This window comes from Vicugna pacos, chromosome 13 (genome assembly GCF_048564905.1).
Source record: "Vicugna pacos chromosome 13, VicPac4, whole genome shotgun sequence".
Classification (NCBI taxonomy): domain Eukaryota; kingdom Metazoa; phylum Chordata; class Mammalia; order Artiodactyla; family Camelidae; genus Vicugna; species Vicugna pacos.
In genome coordinates this window covers 4,180,110-4,206,646 of record NC_132999.1, presented here as the reverse complement: position 1 = coordinate 4,206,646, position 26,537 = coordinate 4,180,110, and the positions used below count along the sequence as shown (strand labels likewise).

Genomic DNA, 26,537 nt, shown 5'->3' with positions numbered 1-26,537 from the left:
TAATCCTGGTGAGGAATAAATAGGGCCTAAACTAAAATACTGGCAGTGAAAAATGGCTTGAAGGGTAGAGAAGGGAAATTTTGAGTCAAAAGAGAGATCAGGATAAAGGTGATAACTGATGGACTGAATGATGTCATTCAGGAGTCAGTAGAGTGTTTGATACAAAACATGTGAAACCTGAATAATGAGGAGGAGGAATACTTCTATGGGGACAGAAAGGAAGGGGGAAATGTGGCTGTATATACATATATAGGGAGCGTCTGTAGATGGCCAGAAGTGTTGCCAGATAAAACACAGGATGCACAAATTTGAATTTCACATAAACAATGAATAACTTTTAGTATAAATATGTTCCAAATACTGAGCCATCATCCTCTCACAAGCATCTGTTTCCTAAATTCCATTCATCTCATTTGTCTGTCTGCAAATTCCTACCCATTCATCATGTCAGCTTAAGTGCTACCTTCTCCACAAAGCACAGTTTGAGACCCCTAACACTATGCTCACACAGCATCACATATTATATATTATTCCTATGGTTATTATAAAGAATTCCTGCGTATCCTTCTCTAGATGTTAAGATTCCTGAAAGTAAGGACAAGGACTTTACATCTTTGTTGCCCTAGGGTCTAGTAAATGGCTGTCACGTAAGAAGCAGCCAGTAAATATTTGCTAATTAGATAAATGTCCCATTGCATTTCAGATCTTTATAATTTCTTTTCTAGCTTTTTCTAGCTCATTTCTTTGCCTTCAGTTTCTTTCCTGTTCAACCCTACCTCCATGCTGATATAAGTGGTATCTTTTTAAAACATAAATCACTGATGATACTTTACTACTTAAAAACTTTTGAGTATTTCATGGTGCCAGTGTTGATGGTCTGAAAACTTCTCCACAACTGAATTCCAAAACTAAGCAGTTAAGAGCTCAGATTTTGAAGCCATGTCTGGGTTAGGATTCTGGCTAAGTCACTTCATAGTTATGTGACTATGAGGGGAATAACTTAACTGTCTATAAAATGTGGATAATATCTACCTCCTAAAGCTGTTGTGAAGATTAACTGAGATGCCTGGGAAACATTTACTATGGTACTTGATGCTACAGGAAGCTAACAAATACAGCCACTATTAGTTTCCTTTCCAGCTTCATCTCCTAACGCTTTCTCTCTATTCACACTAATAACCTTCCACAGCAGCTACACTTCACGAACTGCCAGTTCTCCAAGCTCCAGGCTATTTCATCATTCCGTGTCTTTATTCACAATACTTTATTTTATAATGTCCATTCTATGTCAGCTGCTTGGCAAGGCTTGGTATTTAAAATTTTGCTGTGGATAATTTCTAGTATATATACACAAAAGTAAAGGCAGTTAGAGATCATTATGTTTCTTCAGATATTTCTGTGCTATGTATAAGTTCCAGAACACCACAGGCCTTTTATTTTAATCAGTGGATATTTTGAGGGCTCTAAAGGGCTTAAGTGGTCAGAAAACTCTCATTCACTTACTGCATGTTACAGATTTTTAGCATTTTAAAATTTTTTCACCTCTTCTAAAAAAATCCTTTTTTTGTGATTTACGTGCTTTTCACCCTATTCCAGGTCCAGACTAAACCAGGAAAATCATTTTCAATGACCTGAACCTAAGAGATTATACAAACATACTCCTACCAAACAAATGATACCAAAAGAACAACCAGACATGCAGCTACTTCCTGATCATCTCGAACAACTGCACAAGGTTTTTTAAATGCACCTGAGACAGCTAAAAAATATCCAGAGATGTTCTGATATTTCTAAAATCTACTTTTACCCATACATGGAGATTCAAGATTATAAAACTGTAGATATCACCCTTTCTTTCTTACTTTCTTTCTTTCTCTTTTTCTTTTTTTACCTTTGATCCTTCAGGGCCGTTTTGTCCAGGAATCCCAATATCTCCTGGAAAACCCTAGGGAACATAAAAAGATAGTTTATTTTATAGCAAATTACTTTAAATCTATTAAGCATATAAAAATTCCCTTTGCCTTTCTTTGATGCCCAGTTAAAACAATTTATCCTCCGCAAAACTTCAGTATTAAAGAGTAATTGTTAGGTAGTTGTCTGCCATTGCAATACCAAATTTATGAAGAGTATTACAACAGAGCTTACTTCATCAGTTATTCACAAATTCTCAGACTCCCGAAAAATTCTCTAATCCAGTCTATGAGATTTTTGAAATCTTATTCAAAATCATCCACAACTTGGAAAAAAAAAAAAGGGCAAAAAGCTACGTAACAGATCTTTTCAGTGTCACATGGGACCCAGAGCCACCCAAGGATTAGGAGAATATACTTTGTTAGATTCACTGTTTACTGATTATTTGCTAGTTTATAGATTTTTGTTAGGTAGAGATGCAAATAACTTCTATCTGATGAAAAAAATAACCCCAAAGGTTATGGCTAAATAGACAGGATATTAATCAGTTTTGTATCTAACTCAACTATCTTATTCTAACATTTCCATATTTAATTGTCTATAAATAACTCAAACACTCTTTGAATTTGTCTTAACATCTTACTGGTTTCAATAACTAATGAGTTGAATAAAGTCTTTGACCTGATGTTTACTTCATACTTGCCTGAAAATCATAATTTCACCTTTTTTGGAAATTATGCTTTAGGAATCTAAAACAGTTGTCTCAAGAAACAGAAATGGACCACAGTGTTAAATCTGTACTGGGGAAAGGCCAAGGAAGTTGCTCTGATATGGTTAGATCAATATTTTTACAGAAAAAATACATTAGATGAAATTCATCATGATCAGCTTCAAAATTGGTAATAAGCTAATAATTTTAGTTTTACTTGTATTTTGTCACAGATAAAGCTGTTTCAGTATTTCCTTCTGACATGGTCAACAGAATAAAAAGTAAGACAAATACAAGAATCATCATCTTCAAAAGTAAAGAAGACTGCAATGAAGCATGAAGGCCAGCTGGAAAAGAAAGCTAAGTGGAGGAGTCTACATGCAGGTAATTAAAATGCCCACAAGTAAGACGCAACAACAAGGGAGATTCTGGAATGCTCGTCCAAAAAAAAAAAAAAAATCAAAAGTAAATGATATCAACTCATCCAGTCTGGGTGAGAGCAGAAATGCCTTGATTTCACTTTAAAACTTGGATTCTTGAAGAAAAATATTACTTGGGGAGATTTCTGGCAAGAGAAAAGGCAGTGGTACAGAAAGACTGGTCATAGGATCAGATTTCTGGAAGTTTTAGAACAGAGTATGTTTAACACAGACATGCTGATTGCTTTCTAACTAAAGGAAATCAGGTTCACCTACATCTTCTCTGCCTTGGGTAATTTCTCCTTATCTTTCTTCACCTGGAACACTCAAGTTTTAAATAGAAGATGGAATAATACATTAAGTGCAAATCTTTCTTTGATCTCCAATGCCCTGAGTTATGTTCCTTCTAAGACTCTTATACCATTCTAGGGTCCTGCAAGTTTATTTAATGTAGTGTCTTGTTTTCCTCATTAGATTGTAGATTCCTTGAGGGCAGTTTCATCTCTTATTAAACACCATATCCAAAGACTAGTACAATGCCTGGCACATAGTAAGTGCCAAATATATATATATATATTGCTGTTGTTGTTGTTAATGTTTCTTTTTTTTAGAAATTAAAAAAAATTTTATTGAGATATAATTGACATATAACATTGTATTAGTTTTAGGTGTATAACATAGTGATTTGATATGTGTTTATTGTGAAATGATATGCAATTATTTTAATGACATGCATTATATTTTCTACTCACAGCCCATCTCAATTTGAACTATACATTTTCATCAGAGTTGATATGTATTTAAGTGTCATAAAGTCGAAAATGTAGATTCACATGTTGAAGTTGTTCTAAACCATACTTAAGTTTTCCGGGAACAGACTTGAATTGCCAGTGTTTTAATTTAAATTTTAATCAGGTAAAATTAAAAGTTTCATTTCCCCACTTGCAACAAGTCCTTTTTAAGTGTTCAGTGGCCCCATGTGGCTGGTGGGCTCTGAGTTGGACATGACAGTTCCAGAGGAATACATGTCGGATTGGCAGGACAGGGAGTGGCATCGATACTCTTCTGTTCGCCTAGGGCTCTTCCATCAGGGTTTGCTCATGTCTTCGGCTCTCTAAGAAAAATTCCCAGCTACCGTATTTACTGTGGGCATGCTGTGGGGATGACTTCCACTGCACCATACAGTGTCCATCAGGGTTGATTGGGAGGCCACCCAAGATGAGCATTATGGACTGAGGGATTTATTATAGGACTTAGTCATTACACAGTCGAGGGAGGAGGGTGGGGCTTGAAAGGAATGATTGTTTCTTTTGAAAACAAAAGGACAACATGGCTGGTGGCTACTTTTGGCCACTGGTTCACAGCATACCCACAGATAAATTCATAAATCCTGTCCACCCTTCAGATGAGGCTGGGACACCTTACCATACTAGAAAGCAAGAAAGCTGTGAAAGCTATCAAATCTGGAGTTATGTTAAAAGAACTCTGGGAGCTTGAAGAAGATCTAACTGGCCAGATGTGGGACAATATGAGCTTCAATAAGGATAAAAACTGCAATGGATTGAAACATGTCCAATATGTTTAAATTCAGAAGTTCATAATGGTACACAGATAACAAAAAAGTATCCAGGTTTAGAGGATAAAAGAAAGCCAAGTCATTATTCCCCAAACTGGTAAGCCAAGGTGAAGAATCTAGCATTTACTTCACCTTTCCTATACATATCATAACACAACTAACCAAAGACTAGATTAGAGGATGGATTCCAGCCAATCACAGGAAAAAAAATGCAAAAGCAAGAGTATCTCCATTTTGCAATCCCCTAAATGATCTAATGGATTTAGGCACTTGACTAGTCACAACTGTTACTAATATCACAAAAGAGAGACAGACATTTTATGCTTCCCAATAAAAGAACACAAAATTACCCACAGTCTTGTCAAAACAAACAGACAAACAAAACTGACTATGGCCAGGCCTCTATACGTCACTAGCAATTTGCAGGAAATACAACAGAGGACCAAGAAACATGCGTACCTACACCATGAAACAATAATCAGCAAAATCCAGGCTGTGGGAAACTCCACAGGTTAAATGTGGATGTTCAGCAACTTCCCAACAAAATGGGAAACGGCAATGGAAAAGGACCTTATAGACTGAAATACACAACAGTAAAACAAACCTAAACTATAGTTTTAAAAGACGCACATCTAAGTGATAAACCATAACAGAAAAAAGAGGAACTTTTGGGAGGAGAGACAGGCTTGTGGTTGGGTTGGGCTCGATTAAAGCTTCTGCGGGTAACTGACAGTTCTATTCCTGACCTGAGCAGTAGTTATAAGCATGTCTGTCTTACAATTGTTTGTGTCTTACATATTTTTCAGTGTCTGTGCTTTATTTTTCAATGGAACAGTAAGAAAAAAGTTACTGAGTTACTTTCTGGATAAACATATCTGCTCCTTCCTAAGCATTAAAATTATAGTAAAGGAATATTAAAAATGCAAAGTACCAAAGACCAGGGATAAAGAGGCAAAAGATATCAACAATTCTGATTGTATATTATAGTCATGCAAGTTGAATATTTTAAAATTAAAACTTTATTTAAAAGTTCAGAAGCACATCAGTTCAGTTATTAAAAGGAGAAAAAAAAATCTCTGTTTCCTCCTCAAATAGGACCTTAGAAACTTGGCCAGGGAATATTTTTTATTATTTAAAAATACTACCAAGTAAAAATCTTGCCTTTTCAATAATAAATTTAAAATATAAAAATCAGAGTTAACTGGGTCAACTGAACTTTAATGGTAACATATGTCTATAAAAGATTTTTTTTTTGACTCTAAAATTTACTGTTCAAAATATAAATCAAATGACAGGGTGTGGCTACTCTTGCCAAGTAGCAACATTTCAGAGAGCTTACTGATTGAAAAATAAAAAGTACATCATTCAGTCTATAACTTTATTTAAAAACTATGTTGGCATGAAATTATACAGAAAGTTAAAAACAAAAATCTGATAAAGATGCTCTAATTTTTTTTTATTTAAGATACATTTAAAAAGAAAAACAATCTGACTTCTGGTGCTTTTTTAAAAACAACACTGAGCTGTAACTGAGATAACTGTATTAGTTTCAGATATAAAACACCTGTATATATGTATATATTGTGAAATGATCACCACTGTATGTCTAGTTAACAATCATCACTGTACATAGTTAATTTTTTTGTGTATGTGATGATAACTTTTAAGATCTACTCTCTTAGCGACTTTCAAATATACAATACAGTATTAACTATGTCACCATGCTATACATTACATCCTCATAACATTTATTTTATAACTGCAAGCTGGCACCTTTTGACCCCTTTCTCCCTCTGATCTCCTACCTCTGGTAATCATCAATCTGTTCTCTGTATCTATGGGTTTTATTCTTGGTTTTTAGATTCTACACATAAGTGAGATCATATCATACTTATCTTTCTCTGTCTGACTTACAATGTAGTGATTCACAATTTTTAAAGGTTATACTCCATTTATAGTTATTATAAAATATTGGCTGTATTCCCATGTTGTACAATACATCCTTGTAGCTAATTTTATACCTGACAGTTTTTACCTCTCACTCCTCCACCTCCATCTTGCCCCTCCCCTTCGATCTTCCAACTGGTAATCACTAATTCCTTCTCTACTTCTGTGAGTCTGTTTCCTTTCTGTTCTATTCACTAGTTTGTTGTACTTATTTTAGATTCTACGTGTAAGTGAAATCTTACAATATTTGTCTTTCTCTGCCTGACTTACACTACTTAGCATAATGCCCTCCAAGTCCATCCATGCTGTACATCAGAAACTAATATAACATTTTAAATCAACTGTACTTCAATTAAAAAGCAAACAAACAATCCATTTAAAATACGGGCAGAAGAACTGAACAGATATTTTTTCCAAAAGAGGAAATGCAGATGGCTAACAGGAACATGAAAAGTTGCTCAGCATCAACAGTATCAGGGAAATGCAAATCAAAATCACGAGACATCATCTCACACCTGTCAGAATGGCCATCATCAAAAAGAAGACAAATAACAAACGTCGGTAAGAATGTGGAGAAAAGGGAACCCCTGTATACTGTTGGTGAGAATGTAAATTGGTGCAGTCCCTATGAAGACAATAAGGAGGTTTCTCAAAAACCAAAAAACTGAACTACTATATGGCCCAGCAATTCCACTCCTGAGTTTACACCTGAGAAAAACAAAAGCATTAATTCAAAAAGATATATATACCCCACTATTAACAGCAGCACTATTTACAATTGCCAAGACATGGGAGCATCCTGAGTGTACATCAATAGACAAATGGATAAAGAAGTTGTAACATACACATGCAATGGAATACAAGTCACCCATAAAAAAGGATATCTTGTCTTTTGCAGACCTTCCTTCACTTTTTTTCTGCACTTCAAAAAGCAGAATTTTTATAACTGGCATAAACGTTTCCATTGCATCAAAAACAACAAAATAACTAGAAATAAACTTAACCAAGGAGGTTACCTATACTCTGAAAACTGTAAAACACTGATGAAGGAAACTGAAGATAATACAAAGAAATGGAAAGAGATGTTGTGCTCTTGGATTGGAAGAATCAACATCATCAAAATGGCCACACTACCCAAAGCAACACACAGATGCAACCCCCATCAAAACACCCGCAGCATTCTTCACAGAACTAGAACAAACAATTCCAAAATTTATACGGAACCATTAAAGATCCCAAATTGCCAAAGCAATCTTTCGTAGGTCTTTTTTTTTTCCCTTTCTTCTTTTTGTTCTCTTTTCTTGTGGTTTTACGACTAGAGAAGTTCCTTTAACATTTGTTGTAAAGCTGGTTTGGTGGTGCTGAAATCTTTTAGCTTTTGTTTATCTGTGAAGCTTCTGATTTCTCCATCACATCTGAATGAGAGCCTTGCTGGATAGAGTATTCTTGGTTGTAAGTTTTTCCCTTTCATCACTTTAAATATATCGTTCCACTCCCTTCTGGCCTGGAGAGTTTCTGCTGAAAAATCAGCTGATAACTTTATGGGAGTTCCCTTGTATGTTATTTGTTGCTTTTCTCTTGCTAATTTTAATCTTTTCTCTTTATCCTTAATTTTTGTCAATTTGATTACTATATGTCTTGGTGTGTTCTTCTTTGGGTTGATCCTGTGTGGAATTATTTGCACTTCCTGGACTTAGGTAACTGTTTTTTCTTTCCCAAGTTAGCAAGTTTCTGGTTATTAGAAGCACAACTGATTTTTGTATATTGATTTGGTATCCCGCATCTGGTGTCGCCTTAACATAAGTCTAATCATCGATTTACACCAAGAAGCAGAAAACTCATCAAATTATATCAAGAAGCAGAAAACTCAAGTGGCTTTAAAAATAATGAATAAAAACACGTCTTCTATTTTCAGATCCCTCACATTTGTTTATTGCACTGAGAAGAGTGCAGTAATGACTCAGCTTGCTCTCCAGTAAAAACAATGTTTTATTATTCTCTAATCACTAAAGGCTGGAGACTAATTCACAAATGTTTTTTTAAAGCAAAATCTGGGAACCAAAACACTAGCAGATTCCATTAGTTTCCTGGGAAATCATAAAATTAAAATATTGTCATTCTTATTTTGTCAGTAGTCAGAAGTCTGGAAGCTGGAGTGTCCTAACAGACTAGGTATGCGATGCTTTATAGCATACATTGAGGGCTTTAGTACTTCTTCAGTAGGAGTGATACGCGTTCTCTTTTGAAATACACAGTACTTCCAGTTAAAAAAAGTTTAAAATGGTAAATGGATCAACAATCTGCAAATAAACAAATCCAATGGATAATTATGGAGTACTGACAAAATGAAACAACCTGGATGAATCTCAAATGCATTATGTTATGTAAAAGAAGTCAGATCAAAAAGAGTGCACACTATATGAGTTCATTTACATAAAACTTTAGAAAAATGCAAATTAATCTCAAGTGACAAAAAGCTGATCAGTGGTAGCCTGAGAACGGTGGGGGCAAGGAAGACAGAGAAGAATTACAAAAAGTGAACAAGAAGTGTTGAGCTTGACAAATGTCTTTTCTATCTTGATCTTGGCAATGGCTATCCATACATGAAAAGTTATGAAAGTATACAATTTAAAATATGCAGCTTATTATTTTTATAGAATACCTTGACTATACTCAAATAAAGCTGTAAAAAAAAAGTCAATTGGTATTGGGTGCTTTAGGTAATCATTTGCTTTTTGGTAGGCAACAGTTTATAATGATTTAAAGACTTTTAGAGAGAAAATAGAATTTATTCAATTGAACTGTCCCCAGATAAAAATCAGTCATGTTCAGATTTTGGATTGTTCTGGGAGTAACAACATGTACAACTGTAATAGGTTGAAGATAAAATACCTATTTGGGGAAATTTAAACTTGTCTGATATTTTATAAAGTAGCTTTAAAATACTCTGTTATTATACATAGGAGTGACAGACCATTTAACTATGATGAAAAATTTCAATTTTTTCATTGATTTTTATATACATTGTGCTTTAAATACACAAGAACACAATATGATTTAGCTTACACTTATCTTCTGAGTAGTTTATAAGTCTGAACAAAGTAGAGGTGAATATATTCCTTTAAAAAAAGTCATAATAAGGAAAGATAAAATTAGCCAGCCATTTAAGATAGGGCAACATACAAGTTATGAATTCCTAGAGGGCAAAGTTATACAAAGCCTGTTCTGGTGCTGGGCACACAGTACATTCAATAAACATCTGATGACCCAATTAAAAATGATTTCTATCTGAATAATTATATTTTCAATTACACAGTTTCAAAAGTTACCCTTTGAAAAAGCAAAACAACCCCACTACCAGAAAAAAAAAAAAAATCCCAGCAAGCATAGTCTCTACAGAAAGGATGGAAAGTTTACATATGCAAACAAGAAAGAATGCATCCAACAGGGAAAGAGGTTCCGTAAGGGAAGAATTTGGTTTGAGACATAAATCCAAAAAACAATTGTAAGATTCTGCTCTTTAGCATTTGTGGAAGGACATGCCATGTCAGGAACACCGTGAGTCTAAGTAGGAAAGCAATAAAAATATTACAGTGACCTTTTCTGAGTGAGAATAGTCCATCCAAAACTCAATGCCAAAAAAAATATTTGAAAGGGCAAAAGTAATAAATTCACTTTCCCTGTAAACTATAGAAACTAAACCAGCACAGAGCAGCGAGCAACTGCAAATTAAGGAACTATTCTGTCCTCTGAGAAAACCACAAACAGAAAATATGAGCTTCTGGAAAAATAAATGCAAAATAAAGAATTCATCTAAGTATCTGGCTCTTTATTCACTTTTGCTGTTTTAGATCTAAAAAGCCATCAAGAACAGATTGTTTTCATTATGATGATGTTGAAAATCTTTGCAAACAATTATTGCTATTCGTATATTTTCCGTTTTGTAATTCTACATGTGTAAGCAATAAATATAGCACAGCTGAATTCTAAATCCCATACATATGTAAGTTCTTAAAAACTCAGCAAAGAAAATCCACAATCAGCAGAGAAAAATCCACAAACAACAAAGACAATAAAATTTCTTATGACATATCATACACTCTCTCCTAAATAAAACTTTGCTTAAATAATATTCTCAGTATGTCTGAAGTCACTCAGAAAAACCTGCGAAGTCAATTGCAAAGTCTACTTTTATTCTACTGAAATTCACACTAAACTATTACTAAATTTATCATTTTAAAATAAACTCTTTTGACTACTGTTTGATACTTTGGTTTGGATAACTTATGGTGATAAAAAAGCAGATTAGTAGTAGACTAGAGAAGAAAGGAACATGATGCACAGAAAGGAAGGATCACAAAGATGAACAAAGAAATTATGGGGTGTCATGGATGAGCACACGATGTTGACTTTGATGATGTTTCACATTTTAGATATATGTCAAAAATTATTAAATCGTACAACTAAATATATGCAGTTTGTTATATGTCAATTATACTTCAATAAAACTGTAAAACAGAAAGGTAGTTAGTGTTGGATACTTTCGATAATCATTTGTTTTTTGGTAGACAACAGTTTGCAACCATTTGAAGATCCTTAGAAAACTTGTTCCCAGATAAAAATCAGTGGAACTCAGATTTCTAGTTGTTTTGGAGATAATAACACAGCTATTATTTGATACCTTTAGGTACTCAGTATCTATGTACCTGACTCGTTTAGAACTATAAGTGTCTTAAATTATATCTAGTCACTCATCCAACACGTGGTCACTACGTGTCGGGTGTTGCTCTTGGTGCTGCACATACACAACAGAATGAAGATATTCCCTGCTTTCACAGGGTGTTCCTGAGACTCTACCTCAGACCCTCCTCCTTTCAGTGTGTGTGGCATACATGCACATATGGGAAGTCAGGGATTAAAACAGCTGATTAATATTATTATGAGGAACAAGCGTGTATCAATTGCTTCCTTTTGTTCTCAATGTGCAACTATGGGCCTGGGCCACTCTGGTGTTTCTCATCCTTTCCCCAGATGGAATGAATATCGTGGCTATCTCGTTTTCTTTCTAAACTAATCCCCTGATTAGCTGAGATGCAGACCTATACCTGGGCCTCACTGAGAAGAATGAACAAGGAACCTGGCCTTGGAGCTGTAAGGAGTAACTAAACAATACATTCGGTTACCTTCCTTTCGGGAAAGGAGAGCATATTTTCAGCTGTGTGAGTGGCTGCACCATGTTATCACAAGCATTTTAGAAACTGCGTAAGTGGGAAGAGGGTATACACAGATATTGGGCACCATGGAGTGAAATGCAGAGGGCATTTCTTTTTCTCTGCTCACCATCTCTTTGGGAAACTACTCTTCTCCAGTTTGCATCCGATGGTCCCCATCTCAGTTTTTAGGGTAAATGATCCAAATCTTTCCAATTACAGTACTCTGTCCCATGGTTGTTGTGACTGATTTAAAGATGATCATGTAATCCAAGTCAGATTGGTTGGGTCCACCTTAGACTCTTTGCTGGAGCTATAAGGAAAGAAGAGCACTTTCTTTTGGCGAACTTTGCTAACTCTGAGAGCAATATAAGCCCAGAGTTGCCTTTTCCACAATGTGCTATGAATGAATTCAATGGAGATAAGGAAGGCTAAGAGATGAGAGTGTCATTTTCTTCATTTGCTTGTTTTTGGTTTTCTGGGTTTTTTACTTTTTTAAATTGAAGTATAGTCAGTTTACAATGTTGTGTCAATTTCTGGCATACAGCATAACAGTTCAGTCACACATACACATACACATGTTTGTTTTTATATTCTTCTTCATTATAGGTTACTATAAGATATTAAATATAGTTCCCTGTGCTATACAGTAGAAACTTGTTCTTTATCTATTTTATATAAAATAGTTAGTATCTGCAAATCTCGAACTTTCAATTTATCTTAATTATATTTATCCAGCTCCTGTATCCAGCCAAACCTCTAGGCACATGCACTGCTGGACATCCTGACTACATTAGCTGATCCTGAATTTTTTTTTTTTTTTTTTTTTTGGCTGAAAGCTAAAAGCTGGTTTCCGTCGCTTTTAATGGAAATACATCTGACTAAAACGTTGAACTATTTGCAATTCTCTAAATATACCTAGCTTCCTCATATACCTGTTCTGGAATGCCCTTGCCCTTCGTTTGCATTTGTTAAGCCCCTACTGTTTCTTAATGCTCAAGCAACCATGCTTCTTGGAATTCTTTCCTAACTCCTTGCCCCAGGTTCCTTCATCATACAATTTGTTACCAACTCAAATGTGTCATCATCTGTGAAGCCTTTCATGGGTCCCTTTAGTCAAAATCAGTAGCTTGTTCCTTTATTTTCCTACAGAACTCTATTAATATGGCTGTTTAATACTTATCACAGTATAATTATGGGTATATTTCTTTATTTCACTACAATATGAGATCATGCAGGAAAATGAATGTGTATTCCTCACCTTTATGCCTCCAACATTTAACTTAACGTGTTGTGGGAAGATAATTCTCCATAGTCCTTTGAATTTCTGTATACTACGCAAGTGAGATATTTACTATTCCTTGTACCAGTCTCTTCAGGGAATGTTGTTGCACTAAAGATAAGGATAGTGTCTCCCTCTCTAGCAAAATACAGGAGCACTTAATGTCCATATAATAACGTCTTTTTCTGGATGACAATGAAAACTGAAGCTCAACCAATCAGTGAAAAAAAAAAAAAAACACTGACACTCAGGAAATTGCTACTGCTGAGAGTCAGAACCCACCCTTGGTCTCTGTCCCAGCGGTCTCGTGTCTTCTACCAGAATCTGTGAAACTGTCAGGCTAACTTGTTGGCTGGCAAACAGGATAAAAATCTCATCTCCTTCACAGTCCCTGACAGTTCTGGTGATGAGGATCGGACACTAATGGAGGCATAGCTTTCTAGAAGAGGAAGTATGAGGGCTTCACCAGAGAATAAGCAGTGAACATGACCAAACTCTACGGTCAACCAGGCAATAAATGGTCACCTGTTTTATTGCCTGCTAAGAGGAGAAACTGGGAAGGAAGGCTGCAGGCCAAGTACTGGGAACAGAAATATCTCTAAAGACAGTCACTCCAGCTATCGCTAACTCTCCTCCAGCTGGAAAGATTTCCTCATCAGTCTGGTGAGCAGTCTCAGGCCCAGCTCACTGTAACAACAGTACGATACACCATTACTAACAGTAACTAACAGCACTAAGCTTCACCCCCGGTCGGCAGAAGATTCCATCCCCTTTCAGATAATATTTATAGAGACTGCCACCTACACGGAACTATGAAAATATAGAAATTTTTGGCCACTATGGTCAGAAACTAGGCAAATCAAAGACAGAAATCTGTGGCCACAATGAGCAGAAACCAGACAAATCAATAAAATTTCAGCTAGTTTACTTAGGGGATGAGGGGAAGAGTCTCCTTTTTTTCCCCACAAAACAACTGTGACATGAGACCTGACTAACTGCTGAACACTCTCCTCTGACACAGCTTGGAATCAAAGGCCTTCTGCAATGTGGCACCAATCTACATTTACAGCTTTAACTGTCACTGCACCAACACAGAGAATCTGCATCAGCTAGCCAGTTCTACTCACGCTCTGTAAATGCACTGCGCGTATGACCCAGATGTCTAGCTCTGCTCATGTGATTCACCCTGCCTGGACTGCCATCCCCTTTTCCTGCCCTTTATTCACTAACAATCTAATTCAGGATCCATCTTTTCCATGAACCCTTCCCTAATCCTTTCACTTCACGTTAATCTCTCTCTACTAACACTGAAGTATAGTAACTACTTATTTAATTCTCACATGATGCCTTTACCATTATCCAACAGTATCTGTACATATCTTGTCTTTCCCAGGCAGGCTGTAAATTTCCCCAAACTACGGATGCTACGTTCTTTTTGTACGTATCCTACAGTGTTCACCAGACACTCACACAGCCTCATACACTGTAGGAACTCAAGAAATAATTTTTTCATTGACTAATTTAATCACATATTTTCCTTCAGAACCACTTTTTGAGCAACAACTAAAAACAACAAATTACTCAACAGGACCCAAGTGATAAAAGATATCAAAGATGTAATCAGTTTAAGTGAAGGGAGTCCATCAGCAGTAAGATCTACTCAACTAATGCAGCTGGCCACAGGTGGTCTGATTCCAGCTAAGCCCACTGAGGTGATGAGAGGACATTTAGAAGGAGGCCTTGCTTAATATGAGCAGACTCTCCAAATGAACTTCAGTCTCTGTCGCTAGTGAAGACCACCCTGGTGGAAAAAGCTGAATGACTGCTTGGCCACTACTGGTATGTCTGTGATTAGTGGTCTCAGCTCATTTTTGTAGTAAACAACTGGCCCTATTTACCAAGAACATCATCCAAAATTCAACTGTTTGCCAACCTCTGCAGCCCAGGGAGGTTAACAGCTGAATCAACAAACATTCTAACTACCCTGATACCACACTGGAAGGTAGTTTGCTGCCAGAACAGGGAGGAGGCATGGGGTTAGTGCTCAAAACCCATGCTACTACGCTTAAAGAAATAGAGAAGAGTTCTGTACAGCATTACCCACGTGGTTTCCCTAAAGACAGACAAAGAACCATTATGGAAAAAAAATTAATCTTGTGTTTTAAAGCACATCATGTTTTATCTTGAGATGCCTCTACTATTTACAATTCTGTGAAAAGTTAAATGCACAGATATATTTACTTCTTTGTTATAGCAATTTAGTAATTCATTTAGAATAAACGAAACAGTAAGAAGCAAGGAAAAAACTCTGAGGTGGTTTGAAGTGACATTTGTTCAGATGATCTTTAATGATTAGCAGCTCTCTGCAATGCCAAGGGCAGATAACTTAGCATTTACAATAAAAACCTCAGAGTGCTTTGCTTTTACCAACTTTTATGAAGATGTGAGCTTCTGAACCAGAAGGCACTAGCACGAAATATTGGCCAGTCTTGTCTCGTTGACAGTGTAGATAACCACTTGTATCACATGGTTAATTTGAGGAGCATCAAAGTTTCTAATCAACCACAAATCTTCCTCTGCTCGCTAAGTGTCACCCAAAACCCTACAATTCAAGACTCACTGCATGAATTCCAGGTTTCTATTTAGTGCTGACATGTAAATATACTTGAATGGGGATTATACTGCAGTTAGCCGTTAACCAGTTGCTGCTTGGAGTGAAATACATTTATCAGGTATTTCTTGAAAAATAGGCTTTGATAAGAAGGGTAAATTATGGAAAGAAAAAGAGATCCTGGTTGTCTGAAATAGACAAGAACTCAGAGCCCAAGAGGTAGAGAATATAGAAGGGAGAGACAAGAGACCTCAAGAAAGAAATTCTTTGGCTATTTTATAATTGTTCTCTGAAAACAACACTGATTCTAGACTTTTAAAGAATGTCCTGATCTTTAACTTTTTTATTTTATCAAATCTAATTAACCTTGATGTCTGGGAAAAAGACAGAGGCAGTGGAGGCTTTAACACAGTCTGAATTAAGTATTAATTTCTTGAATATAAGCTTCATGAAGTCAGGACCTAATCTAATTCACCATTGTTTGTGTTTTTCAGTGACTAACATAATAGGCATCTCAAAAAGATCTGTTGAAAATAAATAATCAGAATTGGGTTGTCCAAAGAGCAGCCTAAAAGACAAGGATAACGAAGGATGGAGAAATAAGTCATCAGTTGTGGCTCCAAAGCAACTGCAGTGAGGGGAAACCTCTGGTTCTGACCATCAGCCAGTCACTCACATCCACATGACCGCCAATCACACTGTGCTAGAGAGAATGTCAGAGGTTAATGGCACTATAAAGATCTAAAATAGGCAGGGTGGTGGTCCCTATCAGAGCGCTGTTTCATTTGCCAGACCGGCCCCTGCAGAGGTCAGCTAGATTCTGGAGAATGACTGGACAGCCACAGCCCCAGCTGCAGCCGCCGTGTCAGAGGTGGTATTACCGCCAATGCAGGTTACTGCGTTCTCCCTTACGTGGTGTGTAGTCACCGATTTGGCAAATGCACGTTTTTTACTTACGATTAAAAAATGAGAATAAAAACCAGTTTACATTCATGTAAATTTTTCAATCTGAAAGTATCAGCAGTTCATCCTTACAGAGATAGATACATATTTTAGATAAAAGTGTGCCTTTCATTCCTTTAGAAGTTTAACTAGCACCACTATCTAGGGAATTACAGAACCCTGCACAGCACAGCATCCCTGCATCGCAGTGGGTACAAGAGTGAGCCCACAGTCCACTAAGATCCATTGGTTTAACTCCACCTTGCATCACCTGGAGGTAGCCAGCCTCAAAGAACACTGGAACTGCCTTCTAAAGTTATAACTAAAGAACCCCTTTAGAGGAAACAATATGAAAGGAGGAGTGCCACCCTTTGGGATAGAGTGTATTTGTTAAATCAGGGGCCTCCATATGATGCTTTTTCCCTACTAGGAAGGATACATGAGTCTGGGAACCAAGAAGTAGAAGCAGGTGTGGTCCTGTTCCCCATCATTCCCAATAACACAGTACATTTTGTGCTTTCTGTCCCCAAAACTTTGGACTCCAGTGCTGGAGATCCTGATACCCAAAGGGGCTCAACTTGACAGCAGATACAGCAAACATTCCACTAAACTAAAACCTATGGCTGCCACCAGGGCACTTTAGACTTTTTAAGACAAAATATAAGCAAACAAAAAGAGGAGTCACCAAACTGGCATGGTTAATTGACTCTGAAAAACAAAAGGAGGAAAGGCTACTTTATTCAAAAAGGGCAAAAAAGAATACCTGTGGAGTGTAGGTGATACGATGGGCACATCTTGGAATTCCAAACAAAAGTTCATGCCCTTCAGTAATGAAGGTGTAGCTTATACCACTAGAGAAGTCACCGAGGACTACTGCAGAGAAGCTGAGGGTGAGAGGAATTTAAAATAGATAATGAAGGAGGGAGAAATAAGTCATCAGTTGCGGCTCCAAAGCAACTGGATTAACAGTAGCCACAGTGCATCCTATTAACACAGACAGATCGATTAGGTGAGTGAAGATGCAGCAATAAGTAAAGAACATAATAAGAAGAGCAAGTCACTATATACAAAACTTCACATCTAATAATAAAAATATACCTTCTTGAAAAGTTCATACTGAATGTTCACAAAAAGTGATCATATATTAGGTCACAAACAAAAGATCAGATCAGTAAGTTCCATAAAACTAAACAGCAGATTATAACAACAGTGCAATAAAGCCAGGAATTATCAACAAAATCAAAACCAACAGGTTCTCCCACTTGGAAATTTTCTAACTCTTTTTAAAGTAATTCTTGGGTGAAGAGGGAGATACAAACTGAAATTATAAAATATCTACAAAATAATCACAATAAAAGTACTCCGTCCCAGAATCTATGGAAACATTTAAAGCAATGATCAGAGGGAAAGTTATGGCCATTAATAGTTTTAGGAATAAAAATAAAAGAGTGAAAATAAATAAAATTAAATTCTCAACTCAAAAAGAAAAAAAACAAAAACCAAAAGAATCTCAAGGAAATAATAAAGATAAAAGGAGAAACTGATTATGTACAGAAAAAAAAAAAAACCCAGAAGACAATAAACAAAAATTTCAGGATTTTTCTGAGAAAAAATAACAGACTAGACAAACTTAATCGAGCCTAATGAAGAGGAAAAAAAGAAAGACAAATATAAAAAATTTAAAGAAAATTTTAAATGGCACATGGGAGATAACTATTAAAATTTAAAACTCATGAGACTATTCTGCAGATTTATATGAAAGTAAATTTGAAAACCGAGATGAAACAGATAATTTCCTAAGGAAAAAACAATTTAAGAAAGCTAACACCATTAGAGATAAAAAGCTTAAACAGGCTAATTTCCACAGAAGCAATACAGAAAGTTATTAAGAAACTACCCCATAAAAAAGCATTAATTCCAGACAGTTTCACAGGGGAATTCCGCCAAAGCTTCACAGATAAGATAATCCCAGTGTCCCATAAATTATTCCAGAGCACTGAAAGTGAAGAAGACTTTCTAATTATTTTGATGAAATAAATATAACATTGATAACTAAACCTGATAAAGAAGTATCAAAAAAGAGAGAATATTATAGGTCAATATCACGTACAAATACTGATGTAAAAGTACTAATAAATATTAGTATAGTTAGCATTATATTAGGAAAACAATATGCCATGTTCAAGTAGGAGTTTTTCAAGAATGCTATAGAAAAGTCCGAAATTATATTGAAATTATATTGAAACAGTCATTACATAGAAAATAATTAATGAAAATCCATTACTGTAGTATACTATATAAACAGATTGGAAAAGAAATAATATATAATCATACCATAGATGTTGACAAACTGTAACAACCATTCCAGATGAAAAAAAATTCAAGAAATAGGAAGTAATATTTCTTAGCATGATAAAATATGTGCATTATCTTTTAATTTTTATTCTAGCATTTACTTCATGAGAAATCACTACAGCATTTCCACTAAAATGAGGAACAAGGCAAGGATGCACCCTCTTCAGCGCTGTACTAGAGGTATTACAATGCCATTAGACAAGAGAATTGAATTAGAGGTATAAGAACTGATAAAGAAGGATTAAAATGATCCCTATTTGCAAATTACACGTGAGTATGAATAGAAAACTTAAGAAAACCAGTGGTAAAAGTAACTCAAAGACAAGAAACCATTAAGGTAGCAGGATGCAAAATTAACATTCAGAAATTAGTAATCTTCATACACATACAGAAACCTGTTAGAGAATATAATGGTAGAGAAGATCTCATTTACAATAAAAATAATACTTAGGAACAAATTTAATAAGAAATGTACAAAAATCTACATGAGGAAAACTTTCAAACATTCCTGAAAAATACAAAAGCAGATATGAACAAATGAAAGATATTTTCATTGTTCTTTAAGAGGATGACTCAATGTCATAAAAATGTCACTGCTCCCTAAATTAATTCATAAATATAAATCAAATCCAATAAAATATTTGCAAACCACATATTGGATAAGAGGTTAATATCCCAAATATATAAAGAACTCATACAACTCAACAGAAAAAAGGACAGCCTAGCTAAAAAATGGGCAAAGAATCTGAAGAGACACTTCTCTGAAGAAGACACACAGATGCCAACAGGTGCATGAAAAGATGCTCAGCATCCCTAACCATCAGGGAGATGCAAATCAAAGCCACATTGAGATGTAACCTCACACCTGTTAGAATGACTATTATCAAAAAGACAAGAAATAAGAAAAGTTGGCAAGGATGTGGAAAAAGAACCCTGGTGTGCCCTGTTGGTGGTAATATAAATTGGTGCAGCCTCTATGGAAAATGGTAAGAAAAGTTCCTCAAAAATTAAAAATAGAACTACCGTATGATCCAGAAATTCCACTACTGGGTATTTATTCAAAGAAAATGAAAATACTAATTCAATAAGATATACATACCCCATGTTCACTGTAGCATTATTCACAATAGCCAAGGTATGGAAACAACCTAAATGTTCTTCGATAGAGGAATGTATAAAGAAAATGTGATATATTGTTATAACACATCTCTCTATATATCATATATATGTATATTTCACAAATGTGATAAATACATAAAACACAGGACTATTATTCAGCTATAAAAAAAGAATGAAATGTTGTCAACTGCAACAGCAAAGAAGAACCTGGAGGGCATTATGCTAAGTGAAACAAGTCAGACGGAGAAAGGCAAATATTGTATATTATCACTTACATGTGGAATCTGAAAAACAAGTCAATTTTATAGAAACAGAAGAGAATGGTGGTTTCTAGGGGCTGGGTGGGGAGAGGAGGATATAGGCTGATGCAGGGTCAAAGGGTACAAATGTTCAGTTATAAGAAGAGTAAGTTCCAAGGATCTAATTACAGCATCAGGACTATTGTTAAAGACATATATACTTGAAAGTTGCTGAGAGTAGATCGTAAGCATTTGCACCAAAAAAAATTTTTAAGTTGACTATGTGAGGTGATGGATATGTTAATTATTTTGAACTTGGTAATAATTCCACAATGTACATGTGTATCAAATCATCACATTGTCCACTTTTATATATGTGATTATATTTGTAATTATGCCCAGTTATTTCTCAGTAAAGTTAAAAAACATACCATAAAGCTTCTACCATTAAAATAAAATGACACTTGTCCAGGAACAGACAACCATTCAAGTGGAATAGAAAACAAAGTCCAGACATAGACTCAAGAACCAGGAAATTTAGTGTATAATAGAAGCGGCATTTTTAAATCACTAAAGTCAAGACAAATTGCTTAACGAATGGTTCTGGGACAACTGATAAGCCATTTAGAAAAAGATACAATTAAATATATACATTACAACATTCACAATTTAAGAAACTCCAAGTAATTTGCTCAAAGTACTCAGACTCTAACTCCCCAATTCTCACTCAGAAGATATTAATTCCAAAAGCACTGTACCTTTCAGATATTAACTTACACCTTTCATCTCTCAGTAATTAAAAAGAAGCTATACCTACATCTCACCATTTTGGGCCTTAACAGAATTACTTTTACTAATTGTACTTCGGCATTATGATATCAGTCTAGACTGAAAGATGGAAATCACACAATACCATGAATCGCTGCCCTTCTTTTGAACAAGTTTATGTTTTTTATCCAAGGGAGAAGAGAATCTGACCGTGTTTCATTGCTTTTGGCCAGTAGAATGCTCAGACTCAAGTTTGTAATCCAGTTCCAATAAAATGTACAGAACTTTCTGGCTGTATTTTGGGGAACAGTTTTTCCATCTCAGTTGAGTTTTTAACACAAGTCAGAAACTATGTTATTAGTCCCCAGGCCCTCCCTTGCTTACTCTTCACAGGACTCTTAGGGGCCCGCCTTCTGCAGCACGCATTCCTCCTCCTGGGAATTTAGCCTCCTACTCACAGAGAACACAGTCTATCCTACTTGACCTCTTTCAGTGGCTTTCTCCTTTTCAAACAAGTCCCTAGGCTTGTGCTGTGCATGGCTGATTCCTGATCCTCCTTGCCTTTTACAGAAACGCATCCAGTCTGTGAAATTCCCTCGAGGTGTGGCCTGAGGCACGACACTCCAGGTTTTACAGTGATTTGTTATCGTTCAGTCCTAAATTATTTTCTAATTTTCACTGTGATTTTTTTCTTCTCATGATGCTTTTAAGTGACCAAAGTTTATTTTACTGCTCTTACATTGTCAATTTAAAACTTCACTGCACTATGAACACAGAACGTAGCCTTCCGCGGGTGATGGCCTAGGTGCGGTACTTTCCAACCTTACTTCATAAACCCTCCCAAAATTATTTCACCTATTACAATCACTTCCTTTAATACCTCTATGTGGATGAGTATACAGAAATGCATCTCTTGCTCACTCTTTCAAGTTTCAGGCCTACAATTTCCTATACAGTTAGGAAACTAATTTCCTGTATGTTCCATAGGCAATTCAGCCCTAACAAAGTCAAAACCAAAGCATTGTCTACCCACCCTGAATATCTTCCTCCTTCCTTCTTATTCTCTATTATTTTGGGGGGTGTGGGGGCAGGTCATTAGGTTTATTTATTTATTTAACGGAGGTACTAGGGAATGAACCCAGGACCTCCTGCATGCTAGGCACACACTCTACCACTGTATTCTCTATTTTTAGAATGGTGATCCACATTTAACCCAATTGTTCTAGCAAAAAATATTAAATTCGTCTTTTATTCCTCTCTCACACAAGCTGAATGAACTGAAATGAATGGATCAAGTGCTGTGAATTATATTTCCCATTTCCTGAAGCTGTCCTTTCCTGTCATGACAGGCTCTCATCATTACTCCCCTGGCCTTGCATTATCCTCCCAAATAGCCTTAGTCTTGTCCCTTCTCCTTCCCTCCTCTTGTCACCTCTCTCTCCCACCCTCCTTCTCTTTTATCTTTGTTCCTTCTACCAATCAAATGTCAAAAACACAAGTCTGATCATTTCATTCCTTTGGTTAAGTCTTTGATCATTGCCTACAGGATAAAGTCTAAATTCAGCACCACATATAAGATCCTTTACTTGATAAAATTCTTCCACTGCACAAATAGAAACTTTTCAGGCTTGATGTATTATTAAACATACTATTTTAAATTCTTGGACCTACAATTCTATTAAAAGCCTAGCATTGAGAAAGATTTAAATAGAAGAAGTGTTGCCTCATACGTGATTGTCTACACAGCATGTACTTATGATCAAGAAGAAGTTACAATCTTTAGATTAGGCCCCATTTCCCAAAACAATCTTGCATCAATTATTGACAGAGTACAGCTTACATCTTTAGCCCCATAAGAAAATTTAAACAGGTGAGGAGAAGACTGGCACAGTCTGACAAGGATGGTGCTCAGTCCCTCGCAGGAATCAAGGACAATGCGACAATGTTTTGAATGGTGATTGCATATCATAAAATCTCAAAGGCAAGAGAAAAAAACTTCAGAAGATCAAGTAGTAAGTAAAATCATAGGCCAGCTGTCCTTTAACCCAGTTTAATGGGAAAAAAAAAACAATCCCAAACCACACTGAAGCAAAAACACCTCCCAGGACACACATTATCTGTATTTAAAACTCCAATAGAACAATCCGTATTCATAAAAGTAAACTTTAAAGATAATAAAAAATAAATTAGGTTCTATTTATCTCCATATGAGAAGACAGGTAAATACAATTCATTCCAGGAAGTTTTTCATGAAAATGATTAAAAGAATACAGGCTTATAAAAGAGATAAATGTATATTAATCTGTTAATTACTATTTTAGTTATTTGTTAATAATCATTTTAACCACTCGAAACAACTTCCTTCTTCCCCGAATGATGACATCAATACACTGCTGTATTTTACCTTCTATTACCTGTTAGTAAAACTAGGTACAATGTAGTTTTTTTAGATTTTTAAACTATCAATATTCAATATGCCTTAAAATGAGGTAATAAGTAAGAATAGGCACAGAAATCAGCCAACCCCTGAAAGACAGCGGAGGAGTAAGGAGTAGCTCTTAACAGTTCACAAAGGGGGGAGAAAGCATCAGAGCAGCACTGTTCCCAGAAACTCTGCCTCCTGCTTTGACGTTATTGCAATTTTACTGCTGCGATTTATTTATTGTAAAGCCGAATTCACTTTCTTAGTTTCACTGCTGTACCTAGGATTCTAAAGTAGACGTGAATGCGTATTTATACGGGTATGTATGCATATATTTTGGCTTATATTTCTGAACTAGAAGATTTATCTCCATGTAGTATACCTTTGATTCATAAAATGATTTTTTAAAATTTAAATGTTTCATCTCAGAAGTTTATGTCCTATCTAGTCTTATAGGAAAAAAAAATCACTCTACAACCAGCATTAAGCCAAAATAAGAATTTCAAAGAATATACAAGCAAATTTGCTATATGTACAACAGACTTGACTGTCTTTACTTTAGAATATGAGATCTAAACGATATATGCACATTACGAAATTGGAAGTATTCTGCATTAAGAATCCAATGGCGTTTACGTCCTGAAATTTGATTTCAAGCCCCAAGTATGTGTTATTAGTAGCTGTTGGGCAGAACAAATAAATCAACTGTGATACAATCAGGACTACAAAATGCTGCATATCTTTTCCATTTTCTTGAGCTCACTGTTGCTGACATAAAAGAAAAAAATTTAGTCCAAACTATTTACAAAGATATTAACTTTAAAGAGAACCTTTCTTAAGGCTATTATGTAAAAGCATATTTTACTAATCAAGATTAATTTCTATGGTTTTTATTTAAATTTATTATATTCCCACCAATGTTTTACCTCTGGTCCTGGAGGGCCAGATGGTCCTTGGGGTCCTGGGTCACCTGTTTGGCCCTAAAATGGGGGGCAATCAAAGTATAAACATTAATAAATATAATTTAAAAAGGAAACATATAGTAAGCCAAAAGCACTAAACATATTATGCTACACAAAGTAGCAATGACTTTCCAGCAAACACTCAATATATTACATCCAAAGTTGTGATGACTACTCAGAAAGACTTAACCATCATCACTATAGAAAATATATAAAATCTGTGTGTGTGTGTGTGTATATATATATATATATATATAGTTACTCCTAAAGGTTAGAGAAATAAACAAATTAATGGAAATCAAATCAAGGAAAAAAGTGTGTGTGTTGGGGGGGGGGGTGTTACCCAGAGATAAGATGGAGTTTGATGTAATAAAGTAGGGAACTCTAAATCAGGAACTGCTTTCATAAATAACCAGAGTCCTAAGAATGTCTCTGAAAATTCCTCTCTGGTAACTGTAAGAATTAAGATTCTGATTTAAGAATCACCTGGATTTAAATCCTTGTTGCTTAATCTCTCTAAGCCTCAGTTTTCTCATCAATAAAACAAGAATCATAAAAGTACCAACATTCTTACAGAGTCATTGTGAGGATTAAATGAGACAATAAATGCAAAGTGTTGGGCACCATGGCAGCACATAGAAAGTGCTCATTAAATGTTAATCAGTTTTATACCCATCAGTCCTTCTCTTCACGTCCTCTCTCATCTTCTAGATGATATCTGGAATTCCTAGATTGCTTGGCTCCGTTAATTAAACTTTTGAGGATTTGGTTTGCGTAACTCTGCGGCCATTTTCTGACATCCAGATTAACAATGTGGAGTAAGGGCTGGGGAGGGAGGTCAGAGGAGAGGGAAGTGGGTAAAAGCCTGAAACTGGAGAGGGCTGGTGATACTCTCAAGAGATGGAAGGACAGAACAGGGAAGGCCAGTAGTCTGGTATCCTTGTTTTCATAAAAACTATTGAATTCATTATTTCTGTCATATTAAATTTCTATTTCAGCTTCAAATTTGACCTAAGTAGGGCAAGAATACATAAAATTGCAAAATATAATATGGGCTTATCCACTTTCCAAGAAGTAACGCATTTTCCATATGTACTAAATCTATTCTCATGTGGTGTTAGAGTATCTGGACTTAAACAGCATACAGCACAATAACTGCACTCAAGTCTAGAGAAAAGTAATAAAATATTATACAAAAGTTCATTTAAGTTCTCCTAAATAGACGAAATCATGTCCATCATCCTCCATCATAATCAGTAACTAGGGAAGTCTTCAAATGACAAGTACCTCAAAGAGAGAGGGATGGGGCTCTCTGATGCCCTCTAGTGGCAAAATCCAAGCAAGAAGCTAAATTTCAAGCTTGAGGCAAAAACAGTATATGCACCCTAGGCCTCTGTTTTCAGAAAAGTTGATTGACTAATTGACTAATATTAACCTAATATTTAAAAACATAAATTGTGGAATAATTTCACTCATTCTTCTGAGAGATCTTTCATTTTGAAAAATTTCAATTGCAAGTTTCCATGAATATCAACTCTCCTTTATAAACACTGAGTTTTCAAGTAACTTTTAGAGAATTGAGTAATGATTGAGGAAACTAAATGACAGCAAATTTCCAGCAAAAAAAAGTGGAAAGGACATAATAACTGTCTTTATTTTCTCTTTTTAAAAGAAATAGTATTTCTTAACAACTTGAGATTGGTAGTTCTCTCCAATTTTTAAATACTTGCAAGGTAGAAGCATCCATATTCCAGACTGGTGAAATCTGCTGGATTAGGACGTTCTTTTATCTTGAAAACATTCTTTCATGCTACAACTTAGATACATTTGGAACCAGTAATATCAGTAACAGCAACATATGAGGTAATAGAAAACCAAAAGTAGGAGACATAAAATAAGACATCCTTACAACTTCGGCATTCTTTTCATGATAATAAACAAAAGATTTAGATAAGCACTAACTTGTGTAATTTATTTTTAATATGATTATTGATTCTGTGTGAGGAATTTTTCATTAAACAGGTGTCTCCTTCCGTAACTAGGGAAGGTTCCCAGGTCAAACATC

General features: G+C 35.5%; 1 protein-coding gene across 1 annotated transcript in view; it reads right to left on the bottom strand.

The window, feature by feature from the left end:
* The window catches only part of COL24A1 (collagen type XXIV alpha 1 chain), a 397,032-nt gene that overhangs the window by 182,305 nt on the left and 188,190 nt on the right, over nt 1-26,537 (bottom strand). Inside the window, exons 24-25 of the mRNA XM_072974057.1 lie at nt 24,437-24,490; nt 1,892-1,945 (exon numbers count right to left, since the gene is read on the bottom strand). Coding sequence (XP_072830158.1) covers nt 1,892-1,945; nt 24,437-24,490 — 108 coding nt within the window. The remainder of the gene's footprint in view (nt 1-1,891; nt 1,946-24,436; nt 24,491-26,537) is intronic.